Source organism: Xenopus tropicalis, chromosome 1, assembly GCF_000004195.4.
Source record: "Xenopus tropicalis strain Nigerian chromosome 1, UCB_Xtro_10.0, whole genome shotgun sequence".
Classification (NCBI taxonomy): Eukaryota; Metazoa; Chordata; class Amphibia; order Anura; family Pipidae; genus Xenopus; species Xenopus tropicalis.
This window is the reverse complement of record NC_030677.2, coordinates 14,236,430-14,257,639: the sequence shown is the minus strand read 5'-3', so window position 1 is coordinate 14,257,639 and position 21,210 is coordinate 14,236,430. Positions and strand designations below refer to the sequence as shown.

General features: G+C 47.9%; 1 protein-coding gene across 1 annotated transcript; it reads right to left on the bottom strand.

The window, feature by feature from the left end:
• Positions 1 to 10,352: 10,352 nt before the first annotated feature.
• paip2b (poly(A) binding protein interacting protein 2B) lies at positions 10,353 to 20,300 on the bottom strand. The gene is given in 4 exon segments (NM_001001902.1): positions 10,353 to 11,750; positions 12,506 to 12,682; positions 13,695 to 13,846; positions 20,133 to 20,300. Coding segments are annotated over 3 exon segments (375 nt in total). The 5' UTR covers positions 13,836 to 13,846; positions 20,133 to 20,300; the 3' UTR covers positions 10,353 to 11,693.
• Positions 20,301 to 21,210: the final 910 nt, after the last annotated feature.

Below are 21,210 nucleotides of genomic sequence, written 5' to 3'. Positions count from 1 at the left end.
TGGCATTGAGTTTCCTCAACAGCACAACCCCAGGGGCACACCCTGTCCGGCCGAGAGAGGTGCCGGTAATTACCCCGCACCTTCAGTTTCCCATGCAGAGACAGCCACTGAACATCGTACAGTTTGGGAGGTAACGATTTGCTGTTCAAGAGACGAAGTGAGCGCTCTGCGGTGTCACCGATGCAGTCACTGAGCACAGGGGAAGCAACAAAATAACCCTGAACAATCTCACTATACAGGGCCTTTCAGGGGACCGTATCGAGCTGGCACTTGGACAAGGCCCACTTCCTGACCCATACTAAAGCAGTGATGACATATTCAGGAATGTTGCAATTTTTCCGTCTGACTTGGGTCAACCTTTCTCCCTTATACCACTTGGTGAGGTTTGGCTCAGACCAATATGAGATTCCTATCTGCCACAATGCAGGGGGGTCTGCATCCAACTTGGGAAAGTTAAATGCCAAGAATGTGGATGCAAAAAAGGCTATAGGGCACACCATGTCGAGGCCACCTTTGCTCTTTGGCAGGTTAGTAATGCCCCTCTTAACCAAAGTGATCTTGTTACCCCAGAGCATTGTAAAAAACATAGCCTGCAAAGCTGCACACAGTGTGGCAGGTATTGGGTAAATGTAGGACAGGTACAGAAACATAGGGACCAAGTAAGCCTTGACTATAGCAACCCTTTCCCTGCAGGTCAGTCGCAATTTGCACCAGCGCTGAACCTTTTCTTTTCCGGCATCTAATTTCTCCTCCCAATTGGATTTCCCAGACATGTCCCTCCCAAACTTTATCCCCAGAGCCTTAATTTTGGTGGAGGTCGTCGGAAAACTCGCCACTTGGAAGGCAGGCTTGGAGTCCGACACCCAGAGTGTCAAGAGCCTCCATCAGGATATCTACCTCTGACGAGTCAGATACCCAAACTGAGACATCATCAGCATAAGCCACCAAGCTGACCGGAGGAGGCCGAAGGATGCAGACTCCAACCAGTCCACCACTGCGCAGTCGCCTCAGAAAAGGATCCAAGGCAAAAACATACAGAAGCGGACTGAGCGGGCAGCCCTGCCGCACCCCAGCACCCACCGGGAACCTAGCGCCCTGCCAACCATTGATCAAGGGGAAGCATTCTCCCTCCTGGTATAATGTTTTCAACCAATTGACAAATGGAACTGGGATGCCATACTTAGACAAAGTAGCCCACAGGTACGGGTGTTGCACCCGGTCAAAGGCTTTTGCTTGATCCAAACCAAGAAGGTATTTTTCACAGTTTGTCACTTTTGCATATTCAATTGTCTCCCTTATTGTGGCTGCTGCCTGAAGGACCCCTCTCCCCTTCACAGCACAATATTGATCTTCTGATAGCAAAAGATCAGAGACAGCATACAACCTATTGAACAGCACCTTAGCCAGGATTTTACGGTCCGTGTTGAGTAAAGCTATGGGCCTCCAATTAGTAATTTGCCTGCGGTCTTTGCCCTTAGACAATAGAATGAGGGCAGATTCCCTCAGGGACCTTGGCAGCTGCCCTGTCTGCAAGCACTGGGTAAACACTTTCTGAAGGATTGGTGACAGTTCCTTACTATAAGCTTTATAAAATTCTGAGGTCAGCCCATCAGGACCAGGGGATTTTTTGAGAGGAAGTGAGGCTATAGCTTCCATAATCTCCCTCTCATCTATCTCTCTTGTGAGTGACGAGAAATCAGTGTTGGCTTTGGGGTGTTCTACTGATGCCAGAAAACCATCAATAAGAGAAGAATCAATGGCTTTATCTTTAAACAGTTCCTTATAAAACTCAGCAACTACTGTCAAGATACCTGTTTTTGACTGTTGCAGTTGCCCTTTGGAGTCTAAGAAACCAGTAACAATCTTGGCATTCTCCTTCTCTCTACATTGCAAGTAAGGGTTGGGCGTCAGGAACTTGCCATAGTCCCTCTCAAAGATGAGAGACTTATAGCGGGAGTACTGGAGTTCCCTGAGCCGTTCCTTAAGCTTCTGTATATCACGGCTGGACAACTTGTTGGAGATGGCATATTCCAGCTTGCTTCTGACTGCAAGATAGGCTCGATATTGCCTAGCAGACTTAGCAGATGCTGAAGATTTAAAATGGTGCTTAAATGTCTGTTTGGCTTGCTCCCACCATTTAGCATAGGAGTCGTAGAAACTAACTCTCTGCAACTGCAAATCTAATAATTCTTTGAAACCTTGTAAGGTGTGAGGGTCTGTTTAATCTCCATAAACCTTTACCCCTTGTGGGCACGGAGGATACACCCAGAGTGACAGAAATGGCCAGATGGTCTGAGAACTCAACCACAACTTCTTTACACCCAGTGAAGGATGTGGTTGAATTAGCGAACACAAAATCAATGCGTGATGAGCGAGTGCTACACGTGTAGGTATTTGCCGGGCGCCTACCATTAGCAGCAAAAAGGTCAACTAGGCCTGCTTGGTGCACCATTGTTCTCAGGGATCTAGAAGTTTTCCGAGAGGGTATGAGACCCTGATTGAAATCTCCCAATAGCAACAGAGTATATGGAACAATTAAGTACTGAGCTATTTCAGACCATAAGTTTGTTCTCTCGGAGGGGATTTGAGGACCATATGTATTGATGACCCTCATCCTGGTATTACCCAAGGTGAAATCTAACAACAGACAACGACCCACTGAAATTTCAATTAGCCTGTGCACCGTGGGTTGCTGAGGGCCTTTAAAGAGAATGCCAACACCAGCTGCAGGCTCCTCCCCTATAGACCAAAAGGAGGCTCCACACCGCCAGTCCCTTCTGGCTTTAGCAATCTGCAGCTTGTGGGTAAGACGGGTCTCTTGTAGGCAGATTATTTCTGCATCTGATGCCTCCAGGAAGTCGTAAGCTAAAAACCTGGCTTCGTCAGATTTAATACTACACGCATTTAATGATAGCACTCTATAGTGTTCACTGGCCATATTTATGTATTATATGTTAATGGGCACGCTGTTTCTTATTGTTCCTCCTTCTCTTCTTCTGTTTAATCCCTGAGGAGCTGCCAGAGGAATCCATATTGGAATCCTCTAAGCGATGACAAACCTGAGGGGTCTCACTGACATGCGACCGTGCCTGACTGTCAACATCACCAGGGTCTATGGAGTCACCCCAGTCACCAGTGGGTTCCTCTGGAAGTTCATTGAGCTGTTGCGGCTCAGCTGAAGTGTTCCCTAGGCTGGCTAAAACCTGGTACCTATTAGAGGTAGACAAACCAGACCCTCTTGAATGGGGTCTCTTTTTGCCATGTGGGGACTGTGTCTCCTTCACTCGACCAGATGAGGTCTGAGTCACCAAATTTTCTAAATTGGGGGTAGCACTGAGGCGGATCTCATCATCCGCACTTTGCATCCCTTGTGAGTGATCATACAGATCTTGAGAATGGTTTGGTTGAACACCCTGAGCTTGACCCAAAGGTATTGGTAGAGTAGGGGAGATAGCTCTCAGTACAAGTGAGGGAATACAGGGGTAGGGGGGATAGCTCTCAGTACAAGTGAGGGAATACAGGGTTATGGGGGATAGCTCTCAGTACAAGTGAGGGAATACAGGGGTATGGGAGATAGCTCTCAGTACAAGTGAGGGAATACGGAGGGGGTAGGGGAAGGGGATAGCTCTCAGTACAAGTGAAGGGAATACAGGGGTAGGGGGATAGCTCTCAGTACAAGTGAGGGAATACAGGGGTATGGGAGATAGCTCTCAGTACAAGTGAGGGAATACAGGGGTAGGGGGGATAGCTCTCAGTACAAGTGAGGGAATACAGGGGTAGGGGAGATAGCTCTCAGTACAAGTGAGGGAATACAGGGGTAGGGGGGATAGCTCTCAGTACAAGTGAGGGAATACAGGGGTATGGGATATAGCTCTCAGTACAAGTGAGGGAATACAGGGGTATTGGATATAGCTCTCAGTACAAGTGAGGGATACAGGGGTAGGGGAGATAGCTCTCAGTACAAGTGAGGGAATACAGGGGTATGGGAGATAGCTCTCAGTACCAAGTGAGGGAATACAGGGGTAGGGGAGATAGCTCTCAGTACAAGTGAGGGAATACAGGGGTAGGGGGATAGCTCTCAGACAAGTGAGGAATACAGGTAGGGGATAGCTCTCAGTACAAGTGAGGGAATACAGGGGTATGGGAGATAGCTCTCAGTACAAGTGAGGGAATACAGGGGATAGGGGAGATAGCTCTCAGTACAAGTGAGGGGAATTACAGGGGTAGGGGGGAGATAGCTCTCAGTACAGTGAGGGAATACAGGGGTAGGGGGATAGCTCTCAGTACAAGTGAGGGAATACAGGGTAGGGGAGATAGCTCTCAGTACAAGTGAGGGAATACAGGGGTAGGGGGATAGCTCTCAGTACAAGTGAGGGAATACAGGGGTAGGGGGGATAGCTCTCAGTACAAGTGAGGGAATACAGGGGTAGGGGAGATAAGCTCTCAGTACAAGTGAGGGAATACAGGGGTAGGGGGATAGCTCTCAGTACAAGTGGGGATAAGGGGGGAGATAGCGCTCAGTACAAGTGAGGGAATACAGGGTATGGGGGATAGCTCTCAGTACAAGTGAGGGAATACAGGGGTATGGGAGATAGCTCTCAGTACAAGTGAGGGAATACAGGGGTTATGGGAGATAGCTCTCAGTATAAGTGAGGGAATACAGGGGTAGGGGAGATAGCTCTCAGTACAAGTGAGGGAATACAGGGGTAGGGGGGATAGCTCTCAGTACAAGTGAGGGAATACAGGGGTAGGGGAGATAGCTCTCAGTACAAGTGAGGGAATACAGGGGTAGGGAGATAGCTCTCAGTACAAGTGAGGAATACAGGGGTATGGGGATAGCTCTCAGTACAAGTGAGGGAATACAGGGGTAGGGGAGATAGCTCTCAGTACAAGTGAGGGAATACAGGGGTAGGGGGGATAGCTCTCAGTACAAGTGAGGGAATACAGGGGTAGGGGAGATAGCTCTCAGTACAAGTGAGGGAATACAGGTCTTTCTTCAACCTAACTTACTATGTAACATGGAGATGATAATACTTTACAAGGTGAGGTAGATGGTGGGTGTCGGTATCCTCTAGTGTTGCCAATGGAATGGAGAACCAGGGTGAAGGAAAAGGAAGATCAGGAGCAAGAGCAGAACAAAGGAAAATAAAGGTTAGAGAAAGGAGGAAAATATTGGCAATTCCAATGTTCTACCCTGGAATCCATCTCCAGCCTAGTAGATTAAGGAGGCCATACACAGGCCGATTCCAGCTGCCGATATCTGTCCTTTAGGCACCAACGATGGGCCTCCCTGACATCGAGCCAGAAATCACCTAGGTCTCAATCAGGAAGGTTTGATTTTTCTGTCGGATCGTGGACCGCGTCGGCTCGTTGATGGGGTCCCCGAACCAATGGCACCTATACCCATCATTTTAATTCAATCGCTTGGCCCTAAGGAGTGGGTGGGCATATCGGGAGAAGATCTGCTTGCTATGGCCACCTTTACTCATTGTTTGGGAGCCCATTCTAGAGAGCAAGACTCTGCAATGCAAAACTCCCATGAAGATGGAGAAACACTTTTGCTAAGAAGAATCAAGCGATGGTAACTGTACGGGGGCAGCGCTACACTTGCCTGAACCAGCAATGACCATCTGACCGTAGCACATTGTACTATAAATTAAATTGTGTTTCTTACAGGAGCCGTTTCCACCCGGGCCCATTCATCTGTAGCAATTCAATCTGTGGTTAAAAATGCTGACGGCAGCTAAATCTCTCTTGAAGGGTTTCGCTACAGAACGGACGCAAATTTCACTTCCTTAAGATTATTCTTAGACATTTATACTGAGGGGGAGAGAAGGAACTCTTAGTATCTCAAAGATCTGCATCTTCCCACTAGAGGTTGGGAAAACACCCGGGGGGGGGGACACCACAAGCCAGAACTACCAGCCTCCTCCGGGCAAACAGGAATAAACCAAATGGTGCACCCAAGTTGTGCTTACGGGTCCCATAGCGGAGACTGAAATAAAACAATCACAAAAGTCTAGGCAGCTTGTTAATATGCTCAGGAACCTACAGGAAAAGATCCGGTAATAACTAATAATACTGAACTCACCTCTAGCATTTGATTGGGCATTTAGGGAATAGTGATCGGAACATCATTCCCTATGAGATGTTGCAAAGACAACTCCATATAACGGAGTAACTAAGACACAATTTTAGACGTTACGGAAAAAGAACAAAACCATAAAGCAAATAGCGATGGGCCTTTTATTATCAAAGGGAGGTCAATTGGTTGACGAGAGCAGGGAAAAAGCAGAAATTCTGAATTATTTTTCAACTGAGGAACAATGAAGGTTTCCTGTTTAATAAATATATACATAAATCTCACAGACTAACACAATTATCGTATTGAAGTAGAATCTTACCCCCTACTTAGGTGGGTCCAGGTGCTCATGCCCCAGACCATCAGCTTGGGGAGTCATGCAGAAACATACTGGAACAAATAGGCAGGCACATCTGGGGTCCCTTTTGCGTCCAAAAAAGTCGTCAAGAAGCAGCTTGTAGTGTAAATAAAATCATAGCCTATGATTAAGTACCCTGTCAGGTACGAAACGCGTAAGGCTTTTGCAGTTGTTTTTTATGGAATAAATACATTTTGATACTTTTATTTACACTACAAGCTGCTTCTTGACGACTATTTTTGACGCAAAAGGGACCCCAGTTGTGCCTGCCTATTTGTTCCAGTATGTTTCTGCAAGGTTTCCTTTTTAATACATCCAGTTCTGGCAATATATCTACTGGGCGGATCTTAGTGATTGCCAGGCCCAGATTTGTGGAGAGGCCACAAAGGCCCGGGCCTAGGGCGGCAGAAAATGTTTAAATTTGTCTCCCATATGGAGCAGTCGGGACCTCTCCCCACTGCATCGTATGGGAGTTTAAAGGAGTGCATGCGCACTCGCAGCTGCGGGGATGGGAGGGGGGTTGTCACGCATTTGCGCATGCGCACTGGGGGGGTCGCGCGTTCGCGCATGCGCACAGTTGGAGGAGGGGCACCAACAGGGGCAGCCTCGGGGCGCCCAGAAGAGAAATCCGGCCCTGGTGATTGCTGAACCTCTTTACTTAGCCATTCAGGATTCCTTGAGGCCTGGCATTGTGCCACAAGACTGGCAAACTGCTAATGTGGTGCCACAGCAATCCTGGTCTCAGCCTGAGAACTATAGGCCTGTTAGTTTGTCGTTAGTGTTAGGAATGGGGGAATAAGGGATAAGATACTTGAATACATTGCAAATACTTAGCTTTATATGTAATTAATGCCAGACTAATTGAATTGGATTCTATAAAAAGGTGAGCAAGAACCCATTCCCTGGTAAAAAGCTAAAGCGTTTGATACAGTACCAACCCATGTAAGGTTACTGGTTAAATTAAGGAACATTGGCCTAGAACATAATATCTGTAATTGGATAGAGAACTGGCTGAAGGATAGAGTACAAAGAGTGGTGGTAAATGGAACATTTTCTAATTGGACCAGTGTGGTTAGTGAGTACCGCAGGGGTCAGTCCTTGGGCCTTTGCTTTTTAACTTGTTTATTAATGGCCCTGATATAGACAGTATAAGTTCTGTCTCTCTTTTTGGAGATAATAAATCGTGCAAAAGTACAAGTTCCATGCAGGGTGCTTACACTTTGCAGAGTGGTTTAACTAAACTAGAAAACTAGGCAGTAAATTGGCAAATTTTGTTCAATGTTGATATGAACAAGCTTACTCACTTTGGTAGAAATAACTTAATTGCCAGTTATACTAAATGGTAGTGTTGGGGGATAAACTGTGTAATCCAGGCAGTGTCATTCTGTGGCTACTAAAGCAAATAAAGTGCTGTCTTGTATAAAAAAGGGCATTGACTCAAGGGATGAGAACATAATTTTGCCCCTTTATAGGTCCCTGGTAAGGCCTCACCCTGAGTATGCAGTGCATGCAAGCATGGGATGTTGGGTAGGGGGTTCCTCACGGTGAGGGCAGTGAGGGGTTGGGGAATGCCCTGCCGGGGGATGTTGGGTAGGGGGTTCCTCACGGTGAGGGCAGTGAGGGGTTGGGGAATGCCCTGCCGGGGGATGTTGGGTAGGGGTCCTCACGGTAGGGCAGTGAGGGGGTTGGGGAATGCCCTGCCGGGGATGTTGGGTAGGGGGTTCCTCACGGTGAGGGCAGTGAGGGGTTGGGGAATGCCCTGCCGGGGGATGTTGGGTAGGGGGTTCCTCACGGTGAGGGCAGTGAGGGGGTTTGGGGAATGCCTGCCGGGGATGTTGGGTAGGGGTTCCTCACGGTGAGGGCAGTGAGGGGGTTGGGGAATGCCCTGCCGGGGATGTTGGGTAGGGGGTTCCTCACGGTGAGGGCAGTGAGGGGGTTTGGGGAATGCCCTGCCGGGGGATGTTGGGTAGGGGGTTCCTCACGGTGAGGGCAAGTGAGGGGGTTGGGGAATGCCCTGCCGGGGGATGTTGGGTAGGGGGTTCCTCACGGTGAGGGCAGTGAGGGGTTGGGGAATGCCCTGCCGGGGGGATGTTGGGTAGGGGGTTCCTCACGGTGAGGGCAGTGAGGGGTTGGGGAATGCCCTGCCGGGGGATGTTGGGTAGGGGGTTCCTCACGGTGAGGGCAGTGAGGGGTTGGGGAATGCCCTGCCGGGGGATGTTGGGTAGGGGGTTCCTCACGGTGAGGCAGTGAGGGGGTTGGGGAATGCCCTGCCGGGGGATGTTGGGTAGGGGGTTCCTCACGGTGAGGGCAGTGAGGGGGTTGGGGAATGCCCTGCCGGGGGATGTTGGGTAGGGGGTTCCTCACGGTGAGGGCAGTGAGGGGTTGGGGAATGCCCTGCCGGGGGATGTTGGGTAGGGGTTCCTCACGGTGAGGGCAGTGAGGGGGTTGGGGAATGCCCTGCCGGGGGATGTTGGGTAGGGGTTCCTCACGGTGAGGGCAGTGAGGGGGTTGGGGAATGCCCTGCCGGGGGATGTTGGGTAGGGGGTTCCTCACGGTGAGGGCAGTGAGGGGGTTGGGGAATGCCCTGCCGGGGGATGTTGGGTAGGGGGTTCCTCACGGTGAGGGCAGTGAGGGGGTTGGGGAATGCCCTGCCGGGGGATGTTGGGTAGGGGGTTCCTCACGGTGAGGGCAGTGAGGGGGTTGGGGAATGCCCTGCCGGGGGATGTTGGGTAGGGGGTTCCTCACGGTGAGGGCAGTGAGGGGGTTGGGGAATGCCCTGCCGGGGGATGTTGGGGGGCTTGGATGATTTCTTGAACAAGCATAACATCCAAGGCTATTGTCCTGCTGTTCAGTATAGGTATGGGCATATACAGTTTAGCTACATACGTATAGGTAGGTCTGTTTGTGTGCATCAGTGGACATTTATAGGAGTTGAACTTTATGGACTTCTGATACTTTTTATGCCAAATTATGTCATTAATAAAGCTCCCATTTCTGGACAGGACAGACTGCCCCCTAATGGCTGTCTTCCAGTACAGATGTTTCAGTTAAAAACACTGAAAAAAAGGAGATGCTTCAAAAAAAAAAGATATGGTAGAAACGTTGGTGCATTGCCTGTTTAAGTGAATCCTACCCTAGCGTAATTACCCCCCAATATAATTTGTGGGGTAAGGCAGGAGCAGGTTGGCTCTGTTGTCATTAGTCAGTTGCAGAGCAAGTGGCGCCTCCTCATACAACTCATGCTATGCAATGCAGTCCCATTACCCGCTGTCTAGCTCATTTAGAACAACTTAGATTGTAAGCTCTATGGGGCAGGGACCTCCTTCCTACTGGGTCTCATACCACATGGCAGTTATTCCCTGTGTATTTATACTCATTTATTATATAACACTTGGCCTCCCTGTGTGTAACTGCATATATTGTAAGATTGTACAATACCCCTGTTTGTACCAATACCATGTAAATAACTGTGTACACTTGTGCTGCTATATAAATAAATACTATACCTTGTAAGGCAAATAAAGGGCCAGATTTTTTTTTTTTATATATATATATATATATATATATATATATATAAGATATATATATATATATATAGATATATATATAGATATATATATAGATATATAGAGAGATATATAGATATATAGAGAGATATATAGATATATAGAGAGATATATAGAGATATAGAGAGATATAGAGATATATAGAGAGAGAGAGAGAGAGAGAGAGAGAGAGAGAGAGAGAGAGAGAGAGAGAGATAGAGATAGAGATAGAGAGATAGATCGATATATATATATATAGTAATTTGGCCCATCTAGTATTATATATGGCCCTAGGTAGGATAGGCTATCCAGACCCTAAAGGGTAAGTTCACCTTTACCAATAACAAAAGCACTCATTACACAGACAGACATTTACAATGATCAGGCTGCTTTATTTTTACTGTGACTTATTCCACGTCATTCCATAAAAACAGTATGGTTCTTGAGGCAGTTTAAAAGATAGCTTATTTGACAGACCTGTTTTGTACTTTAGAATGGAGCCAACTCGCATACTGTACGGACTGAACAATTGCTGATGTACTGCCCCCTGGTGGAAAGGCATGGTTATGTCTGGAAAGGAACGGGTGCTAATAACGCACGTTATATCCAGATAAACAGAAGGTTTCAATTAATGAAAAAAAAAAAAAAATTAAAAGTCCATGCCTTCTCCTAAGACCTAGAGAAAGTCAACACTGTAATGGTTTCAAAGCAAAAGGAAATTTTACCCAACCACTGCCGTCTATCCAGTCGGCTTTTTGGCGGCAGCGACGTCATTAAACTTACCCACAGTAACATTCAATAAAGCGTCATGTAACAGCCCCAGATTTCCTGCTTTTATAGCCGTGAACATTTTTTTTTTCTTTTTCTTTTATGTAGTGTCGGATTCTGACTAATCGCACTATTTGAAAGCGAAAAAAAAAAAAAAAAAAAAAGTTTACCGGTTGCAGCATAGTTACAATGGGCAGACAAATACGTGGATTCTTGCCTTCTCTCTCGCTGTAGATATCGGAATCGGCATTATTTTTTTTTTAAACCCAAAGGTTCATTTTCTGTATCCTTTCTGGATTCTAGAACAATAGAAACAGCTGATGGTTCTCGATTAAAATAAAATGGCAATGGTAGAGAACGCGCTCTCTCTGCTTGGTGAGGTCGGCGGGATTTCCGCGCCCGCATTTTCTTCTTAAAATTAAACACCGTGGCGTGAATACCTGGTATCTTCATGGCACTAACGAGGAATAATTAATACAGATATTCAATCGTGCTTGGGGATCCGTCGCAATCTCTGCGCCGGGGCTGTAGGCTGACTGGCGGTTTGGAAGGAGGAAGAAAGATTCATGACACTATGGAGGAACCTTCCGGTTGAAGATAAAACAGCATTCGGTCTTTTGATGAAGATTTCTTGCCCCCCCCCCCGACCCTTTTATTGAAGGGGAAAAAAAAAAAAAAAAAAGTTGTGTCCCACAAGTATAACACCAAAATGGATGCTGGAAGGAAAAAGGGGGAGTCATTTAACGCCTGAAGAAAAAAAAAAAGATTCCACATGGAAGTCGAGTCAGTGTCGAGCTAAAGCATCACTATTTCCCACCTCCCCAAGCCCCTCCCATTTCTCTGTGCAGCTTTTTGTCCTGAAGATTTAAGGAAAACAGTCTTTTTTTTGTTTTTTTTGTTTTGTTTTTCTTTTTATTGTTTTAAAAGTCGCCCATAATGTTCAGTACTTCACTCCCGGAACAAATTCCTTGGCATCGGGGTTGAGGCTGCTTTTGCTCTGAAGAGAATGAAAAATAGTATAAGTTATAGTTAGTTATTAAAAGTTCTCCACCCCATACACGTATTTTACAGCCCTAACTCATTCCACTGCCAAACCCTCACTATGTATTCGTCAGCCACTGTACCCCTCCCCCGGTAGCCCCCTTAATATCACAACTCTTAAGGGCCCTGTCACCGGATCCTCGCCAGCCCCCACCCACGACACCCCGCCCTCTCCTCCAGACCCCCTCACCCCAACAGCTCCGCCCGTCCTCCCAGCCCCCACCCAATGACCCCACTACTCCGCCTGCCTCCCCAACTTAACATCGAGTCCTATCTCAGCCAGCACCGTCCGTCCTCCCTCTCAGCTCCCCCATCCCACTCCCCGCCGAGTCCTCTCAGGGGTTAGGACACAGCGGGGGCCCAGGTAAATTAATCTGGGGGGGCCATAGTTTGAGGTACCCTGCTTTAGAGCATTATGTATGGTGAATTTCAATTGCACATATTTGTATAAATGATATTTATGGTGCTGAGCCAGGAATGCCGGGCCCTCTGCCCTACTGAGCTTACAGACTAAGCGGCCAGTACATGAATCCTTCACTCCCAGTAATTTTACTTGAAGTAGAAATGGAATCCTTTGGCACGCGCTGCCCCCTCCTACCTACAAAGTTAGCTGACTCCACCCCCCGAATGCTCTCCTGAGAAGTTTGTGAGGAGCTACAGAATGAGCAGAGGTGGGGATTATGAAAACAAAGAAAACAGAAATCATCGTACCAATATGTCCTCTGTACTGTGATTTTCATTGACTGTGAGCCCATTTAACTGCTGCTGCAATTGGCCCACACCCTGCGGCAAGTCACGTGATGGAATGAACCAATCCTTGTCCTCTTCGTCCAACATCTCCTGGAAACAGCGATCTAGAAAATCCTGTTCCTGCAGCTCCTCCTCCACCTAAATAACACATTTTATTAAAGGACATGTAAACCCCAAGCACAGCCTCTTTGGACAACTAGAGTGGCAGGTATTGAAAGATTTCAGAGGTTAATAGTAAGGCTGAGGCGTCCCCTTAATCACTTTTTCCTTCTCTTCCTGTAACCCACTCAGCCCCCTCCCTCAGGAATTTGATTTGACTTCTCTTGTGGGCATGCTCAGTTGTTCTAAGCTCAGATTACTAAACACACCCCCCAGTTTGGCAGCCAGTGAAGAGATGGTTCCCATAGAAACTCAGCTCTAGCTGTTTGATTCAATTTTTTTCTCCTAACCAACTCTCCTGAGCTCAGCTCAAACAAAGAAAACTTTTATAAAAGACAGTTCTGCCTGTGAGAGCCTGTATTCTTGATGAAATGTATGCTGAATAAGGGTCTGTGTGTGCTGTTTGCAAATTTAAATGTATCTGATTATGTATCAGAGGAAAAATGGCCACCGGGTGAAAGCTGCTGTTTGTTATAGGAAAATGTAATGGTGCTGGCAAGCGGAGGGGATATATGCAGTACAAATGGTGCCAAGGGAAATATTTCCGATGACACTGGTTTCTGTGGACTCTCTGTACAGGCTATGAGCAAACTTAGGGGGCTGTTCCTGCTGAATTGTGCTTAGTACAGGGGAATCCCTATGTGCCATAGTTTTATGGTATCTCTCTGTACAGGCTATGAGCAAACTTAGGGGGCTGTTCCTGCTGAATTGTGCTTAGTACAGGGGAATTCCTATGTGCCATAGTTTTATGGTATCTCTCTGTACAGGCTATGAGCAAACTTAGGGGACTGTTCCTGCTGAATTGTGCTTAGTACAGGGGAATTCCTATGCTGCCATAGTTTTATGGTATCTCTCTGTACAGGCTATGAGCAAACTTAGGGGGCTGTTCCTGCTGAATTGTGCTTAGTACAGTGGTATACTTATGCTGGCACTGTTCCCAGTAACTGGCCTTTTAAGGTTCTGCCGACCAACATAGAGAACTCCTCCTTACCTGTCTGTTGAAGTCCTCTTCATTCTCCATCCACATATATTCAGCAAAGGGGTTATTTTCATTTTCATCGTGTCCATTTACAACCTGGTCGTCGTTCGATTTGGCATTAGATGTGTTGTTCCCAATGTTTGAACCATTCATCATGGCAGAAGCTAAAACGGGAAAGAAAAACAAATCAGCGTTGAGAAGTAAAGCAGGGCACTGCCCATACCTAATAAAAAGGAGATAAAAATAAACCCAGCGAGCAAGTATCTAGTAATGACATAATAGCCCGGCAGGACTAACCCATCTCTATCCTGAGCCCTGAAAAAAGGCACAGGGTACATAGCAGGTAACTGATAAAATCTGTATATTATAATGGGGTTTTATCAGTTATCTGCTATGTACCCTGTGCCTTTTTTCCAGCTTGAATGGGTACACAGCGGGGTATTTATATAAACTATAGTAGGGTTTCTGTAGCAAACACCCCAGCTGTACCAGTGCAGGAATGGCTGCCCCCGGGGCTACACAGCGGGGTATTTATATAAACTATAGTAGGGTTTCTGTAGCAAACACCCCAGCTGTACCGGTGCAGGAATGGCTGCCCCCGGGGCTACACAGCGGGGTATTTATATAAACTATAGTAGGGTTTCTGTAGCAAACACCCCAGCTGTACCAGTGCAGGAATGGCTGCCCCCGGGGCTACACAGCGGGGTATTTATATAAACTATAGTAGGGTTTCTGTAGCAAACACCCCAGCTGTACCAGTGCAGGGCAACAATACATTATGTTTTTTACTTTTAAAACACTTTCATTTTTGGAGTTTGTTCTTTTAACAGATACAGCTCCTACCTGAGCAGCAAACACACAGTAAGGTGAGGCTCTTGTGGAAAAAGGGTGCAATGCTCTATAGGAAGTGGCTTCCCATGCAGAACACAGCAGCCATGTAATAATGAATATATCCGTGCTAGCGCCGTGCCTGACTGGCCCATTAATGCACCAGATGGCAGCGGCTACACGAGGCTGAATGGTTCTGAGTCAGATGGATGGCAGCACAGAGGTGCACCAGTCAGCAGAACGAGCCAAACAAAGGGTGGGTGGAAAGTCACTATACATTGTGCAAGCTGGGCAACAAAGGCCCAAAGGCTAACGCAGGCATCTAGCCCCAGGCCCTGCTTAGCAAGCAGAAGCATCTAACCCTACGGGTGCCCAAACTGGGCCACAGGGCTGGCTGTTAGGCCACAACCCAAGTGTTTCTATTAAACCTGACTCCATACATCAGCACCCAGGTAAACAGATTGTAAGCTCTTGTGAACAGGGCCCTCTGTAGTAAAAGCAAGTTAATTACCAGCTTATTAATTAACGATTGGGCCATATACATTTCGAGGCTGGCCAATAGGATAAAGCCATAGATTCGGGTGAGTCTGGCAAAGCCCAGCTGCTTGAGCGCACACTGATAAACATACAGTAACTATAAATATGGCCCCTGCGTGCAGCACTGTTTACTCATAACTAGGGCTTATGTTTCACTTACTGTCAGTTGCTTCTTGGCATCCCTCGGATGATGTAATACATGTCGCAACCAGTTCTAGTAACCCGTAGCAACCAATCAGCAGGCAGCACATCAAATTATATTAATACTTCAGCATGAAAAGCAAAGCCCCCTGGATTTGAGTGCAACTACCAAGCACATCATGTGACCTTAGGGCTTTTGACTTTTTGCAACTGTGCTGATATAATAAGCATAAGCTTATAAAGCAGTGATATACACACTAGAACCCCTGTAAGTAGCCAGGTTACTAAGAATAAAGATCTCTGTATAAACAACCCCCTTCAGACAAATATAAGCCCCCTGATACCTGACTGATGGGGCTCCCTGTCGTTAATGCCAACAGACCATTCCCAATATTCTTATTGTACATATTACACCTACCCATAATCCTGCACTACCCTTCCACCCAGCCATCAAACTACCACTCCCAGCAGGCTAGGCAGATAAGAGATGGGATTTAGACTCCCTGCAGTTTGTGCTTATGTTACATATTAATGAATTACAGCACATACCAGCAATTTAACCACTCTGTGATACTTACTATCTGATGGTACTTACAATTTGTAAAGACAAATAACTGGACTTAAGGTGCCCATACACGTTGAGATTCGCTCGCTTGGCGAGATCGCCAAGCAAGCGGATCTGCCCCCGATATCCCCACCTACAGGTAGGCGATATTGGGGAGCATGTAAGGTAAAAAAAATTTTAGGCCAGATATCGGTCGGGCAGGCCCCTCATTTCTGCCCCTACACGGGCCGATAATTTGCTGAATCAGTCTAAGGGACCCATATCGGCAGCTACAATCAGCCCCCTGTATGGCCACCTTTACTCATGTTAACACGGAGTAAAATAAACAGTGCGTTGCTATATAACCTTATTGCCCTGTGTGTAGTCAGTAACACATTACCTGCCTGTATTCGTATCAGTGATAGCACCCACACTGCCCCTCATCCTAGCAACAAGCAGATTCAGTGAAACAGCAGCCCCCAGTGGCCCAAATACGGTAGCACACACGATTGGTTGAAGTGTTCATAAGAAACCTCCAGGGAATACCAGACATAGTAACTGTTTTAAAGGGATACAGTCGTGATTTTATTGGGCACTTTCTATTTCTAAATGACACTGTTACATAGCAAATAATTCCCTCTGCCATTTAACCTTTTATTCTTGAACCAACAAATGTATTTGTAGCTGTAATATTGGTGTGTAGGCGCCATCTCAGTGCCTTGTGCCTGAGTCTGAGCTTTCAGCCAGCGCTACACATTAGAACTGCTTTCAGCTAACCTATTGTTTCTCCTACTCCCATGTAACTGGAGGAGTCCCAAGCCGGACTTGGATTTCTTACTATTGAGTGCTATTCTGATACCTACTGGGAGCTGCCATCTTGCTCCCTTCCCATTGTTCTGCTGATTGGTAAAAACCAAAAAATGCATTATATATTGGTGGGACAACAAAGACCGATGTAAAACAGATTTTAGGTATGGCTGGCACAGAAAAACCAGAGTTATGCCACACGTGCCTGTAGAGCAGCCATAGAAAGCCGCAATGGGTACTAACAGGGGGATGCTGGAATCTATAGCCCAGTGCTCCCCCACCCCCGCAACATGTTGCTTACCCCTTGGATGTTGCTCCCAGTGGCCTCAAAGAAGGTGCTTATTTTTGAATTTCTGACTTGGAGACAAGTTTTGGAGGCATAAGGACCATATTTGCCTGTATGTTACCCAACCACTTAGACTGTAAGCTCTATGGGGCAGGGACCTCCTTCCTACTGTGTCTCATACCACATGGCACTTATTCCCTGTGTATTATACTTATTTATTGTATTTATTATAACACTTGTCCTCCCTGTGTGTAATTGTGTATTCTGTAAGATTGTACAGCGCTGCGTGCCCTTGTGGCGCTTTATAAATAAAGTTACACACACATACATACATACTGCCAAACAGAACCTCCTGTAGGCTGCCAGTACAAATTCGGCTACCAAATAACCAATCATAGCCCTTTCTGGGCATCCCCAGGAACTTTTTTTGATAATTAACAGTTGCTCATGGATAAAAAAGTTTGGGGTCCCTGCTGTACAGCATGGCTACCCGCCATCAGAGGTGCCCGTCCCAGAGCAGCCTTTATAGAACGGAATAACCTCAGAACCACCGGGCCTTAACGTTGTAAACAGATGAAAGCTCTCTGCAGGCCCTGCACAAAAAATACAGCTCCCCACAACTACTACTACTACTACAACTCCCTGCAGCCCCCCACAACTATTACAGCTCCCTTCAGCCCCCCCACAAGTACTACTGCTCCCCCACAACTACTACAACTCCCTGCAGCCCAGCACAACTACTATAGCACCCTGCTCCCACAGGTATATTAACTACAGCCCCCCACAGCTATTCCAGCTCCCTGCTCCCACAGGTATATAAACTACAGCTCCCTTCAGCCCCCTCCCCCACATCTATTCCAGCTCCCTTCAGCCCCCCCACAACTACTACAACTCCCTGCAGCCCAGTACAACTACTATAGCACCCTGCTCCCACAGGTATATTAACTACAGCCCCCCACAGCTATTCCAGCTCCCTGCTCCCACAGGTATATAAACTACAGCTCCCTTCAGCCCCCTCCCCCACATCTATTCCAGCTCCCTTCAGCCCCCCCACAACTACTACAACTCCCTGCAGCCCAGCACAACTACTATAGCACCCTGCTCCCACAGGTATAATAATTACAGCCCCCCACAACTACTACAGCTCCTGGCAGCCCAGCACAACTACTACAGCTCCCTGCTCCCACAGGTATATACTACAGCTCCCCGCAACCCTGCACAACTACTACAGCTCCCTGCAGCCCCCCACAACTACTACAACTCCCCACAGCCCCTCACAGTAGTAGTTACAGCTCCCTGCTCCAAAAGGTAAATTAACTACAGCTCCCCCCGCAACAGCTCCCTACTGCCACAGGTATATTAACTACAGCCCCAGCAGCCGCCACAACTACTACAGCTCCCTGCTCCCACAGGTATATTAACTACAGCCCCCCACAACTACAACAGCTCCCTGCAGCCCCCCCACAAGTACTATGGTTCCTCTGCAACTACTACAACTCCCTGCAGCCCAGCACAACTACTATAGCACCCTGCTCCCACAGGTATATTAACTACAACCCCCCACAACTACTACAGCTCCCAGCAGCCCAGCACAACGACTACAGCACCCTGCTCCAACAGGTATATTAACTACTGCTCCCCACAACCACCCACTACTTCAGCTCCCTGCAGCCTTCTACAGCTGCCTGCTCCCACACGTATATAAAATACAGCTCCCTGCGACTACTACAACTCCCCACAGCCCCTCACAACTGCTACAGCTCCCTGCACATGTACAGAAATACCTAAACTACAGCCCCCCAACTTCCACAACATACGAACCGTCTACTAATACTTGAAAGCAGGTTGGAACAATAGTCGTAGGACTTTTTTCTGGTTTATGTTCCCTGTGAGGTTCAGCATTTGGTGTGACTCCACCAACATGATAAGAAAGTTACAGTTACACACTGCTGTATCACACACTGAGCTGTAGGCCAGAAGGAGGCTGGGTACCTGCAAAGAAAAGTGTGGGTACTGGGTGGGGAGATACACGGGTACCATATTAGGTTTTCCTACCAACTTTTCCCGCCCCTCACACGATGTCACTTCCAGGTTCCTTGGGGGCCAGCAGGCTGTGAGTTGGATCAGGTACCAGCAGCCATGGGCCCTGCCCATTACCTCTAGGCCTGACAGCTGCCATACATACTACCCCCCCCCCCCCCCCAAGGTTGGGAACCCCTGTAGAGTCAATGCTGCTGCTCCATGTGTTTCGGGAAAGTCTCCTAGGGACCCAGGCAAACCCGGATTCTTATCACTGACTCCCCAGGTGTCAGATACTAGCACTTGATTGTAAGCTCTTTTGGGCAGGGCTCTCTTCCCCTCCTGTATCGGTTACTGATTGCTTTATATGTTACTCCTTGTAGAGTGTAAGCTCTTTTGGGCAGGGCTCTCTTCCCCTCTTGTATCGGTTACTGATTGCTTTATATGTTACTCCTTGTAGATTGTAAGCTCTTTTGGGCAGGGCTCTCTTCCCCTCCTGTATCGGTTACTGATTGCTTTATATGTTACTCCTTGTAGAGTGTAAGCTCTTTTGGGCAGGGCTCTCTTCCCCTCCTGTATTGGTTACTGATTGCTTTATATGTTACTCTGTATGTCCCATGTATGGAACCCACTTATTGTACAGCGCTGCGGGATATGTTGGCGCTTTATAAATAAATGTTAATAAAGGGTTAAAGCTTGCTGGAAGTTGTAGTTCAACATCCAGTGACCAAGGTTGAGAATCAGACATTCACACGCAAACCCAGCTGGTATTATATGTAGTATAGAGATGGGTCAGGATAGGGGCGGGGCTTATACAGGCATGGCATGCTGGGAGTTGTAGTTTTACACAGGAGACACACAGGCCTTATACAGATATAATGAGCTGAGAGGGGGGGGGGGTACGTGTAACATTAGACATTGCAGGATACGGGCAGGCCTCATTAAGGCAAGAGGTACGAGAGGGGATGCCGGGAAGTGTAGTTGAACCTACTCCGAGGCACAGAGCGTATAGAGACACGTGTGCCGGGCAGGCATGCTGGGAGTTGTAGTAGCACAAGGCTGGGGATACAGGGAAGGGACGCGGAGGGTTACAGAGCGGCTGCTCAGGGGTATGTAGAAATGTAGTTCCCCGGTAGGCAGAGAGGATAGAGGCGAGGCCTATGCCCCACTAGTGGCCCCACACTCACTCACACACACACACACACACAGAGCAGGAACACGTGAGGCGGGCGGGCCACTCACAGGCCACAATAACAGCAGGCGGCTGGGAGGTCCCGCAATGTCTCACCTCGGTGCGTCCCGGGGTACAGCGCTCTCACACGGACACTACCGACCCTCTCTCTCCGCTCTGCCTCCCTCTGGCTCGGTGCCCGCGGCTCTCTCACTCACGCTTCTCCGTCCTCTCAGCCCTGCGCGCAGCTTCACTCGCTTCCTTTACTCCCGCCCGCCCCTGTCCGATCATTGGCCGGAGCGCCGCGCCAGCTTCTCCCGGATTAGCCGTCCGCTCCCGTCAATCAAGGAGACGCGCGTCTCTGATTGGGCGCCGTGCCAGGGCAGTGTGGGCGGAGACTCAGAGAGGACGTGTCTTCGCAGCCGCGCACGGTAAGTAGGGACACAGTGACACGTGCTGCGCTGGCCCCGCCCCTCTGGGAACTCTCCCGGGAGCCCCGCCCCCGGCTTGCCGTGGTGACGTTCATTGCGCGCTGGGACGAGTGGGCGGGGCGCACTTCCTATAATGGCGGCTGCTGGCGTTCCGTCAACATAGTTGCCAGGTTGGCGGGGTTTCCGCCAAATTGGGCTGCTAATTTTAAGCCCGGGCGGGTTTTCAAAGTACAAACCCGCCCAGGTGCAAATTTGGCCTAGTTTTTGGAGCGTTGGCGGGTTTGTAGTTTGGAAACTAGCCTAGTTTTTCCTCTGACATGCCTGTCCCAGTGCATGCTGGGTAATGTAGTTTGTATCTAATAATTAGCCTACAGCTAACATTAATAGAAAACTACAATACCCAGCATGCAATTATAAACAGAAGCTCCCTTTTCTATTCCTCTCTACTGAACCTGAAGTAGCAAAACTGCTATAACCTGCAGGGACTGGGCACAGAGGGGAACAGCCATCCCAGTAACTGGGGCATGGGTAGTGATTATATGCTTTAAAAAGGCACGTTTTTTAGAATGTTTTTTCATTGAGCATATTAGGCTATTTTTGGGCTACTTTCAAAGTGCCTTTTGGCTGATTTGGAAAAATAAATCTGGTAACCCTGATCGCGCCAATACAACGAGTGCTCTGGTAATGGGTAAAACAGGGCTAAAATGCGTCAGCCTATCGTTGGTCTGGTTTCATTGTCCAGCCGGCGTAACATTAATCGTGCA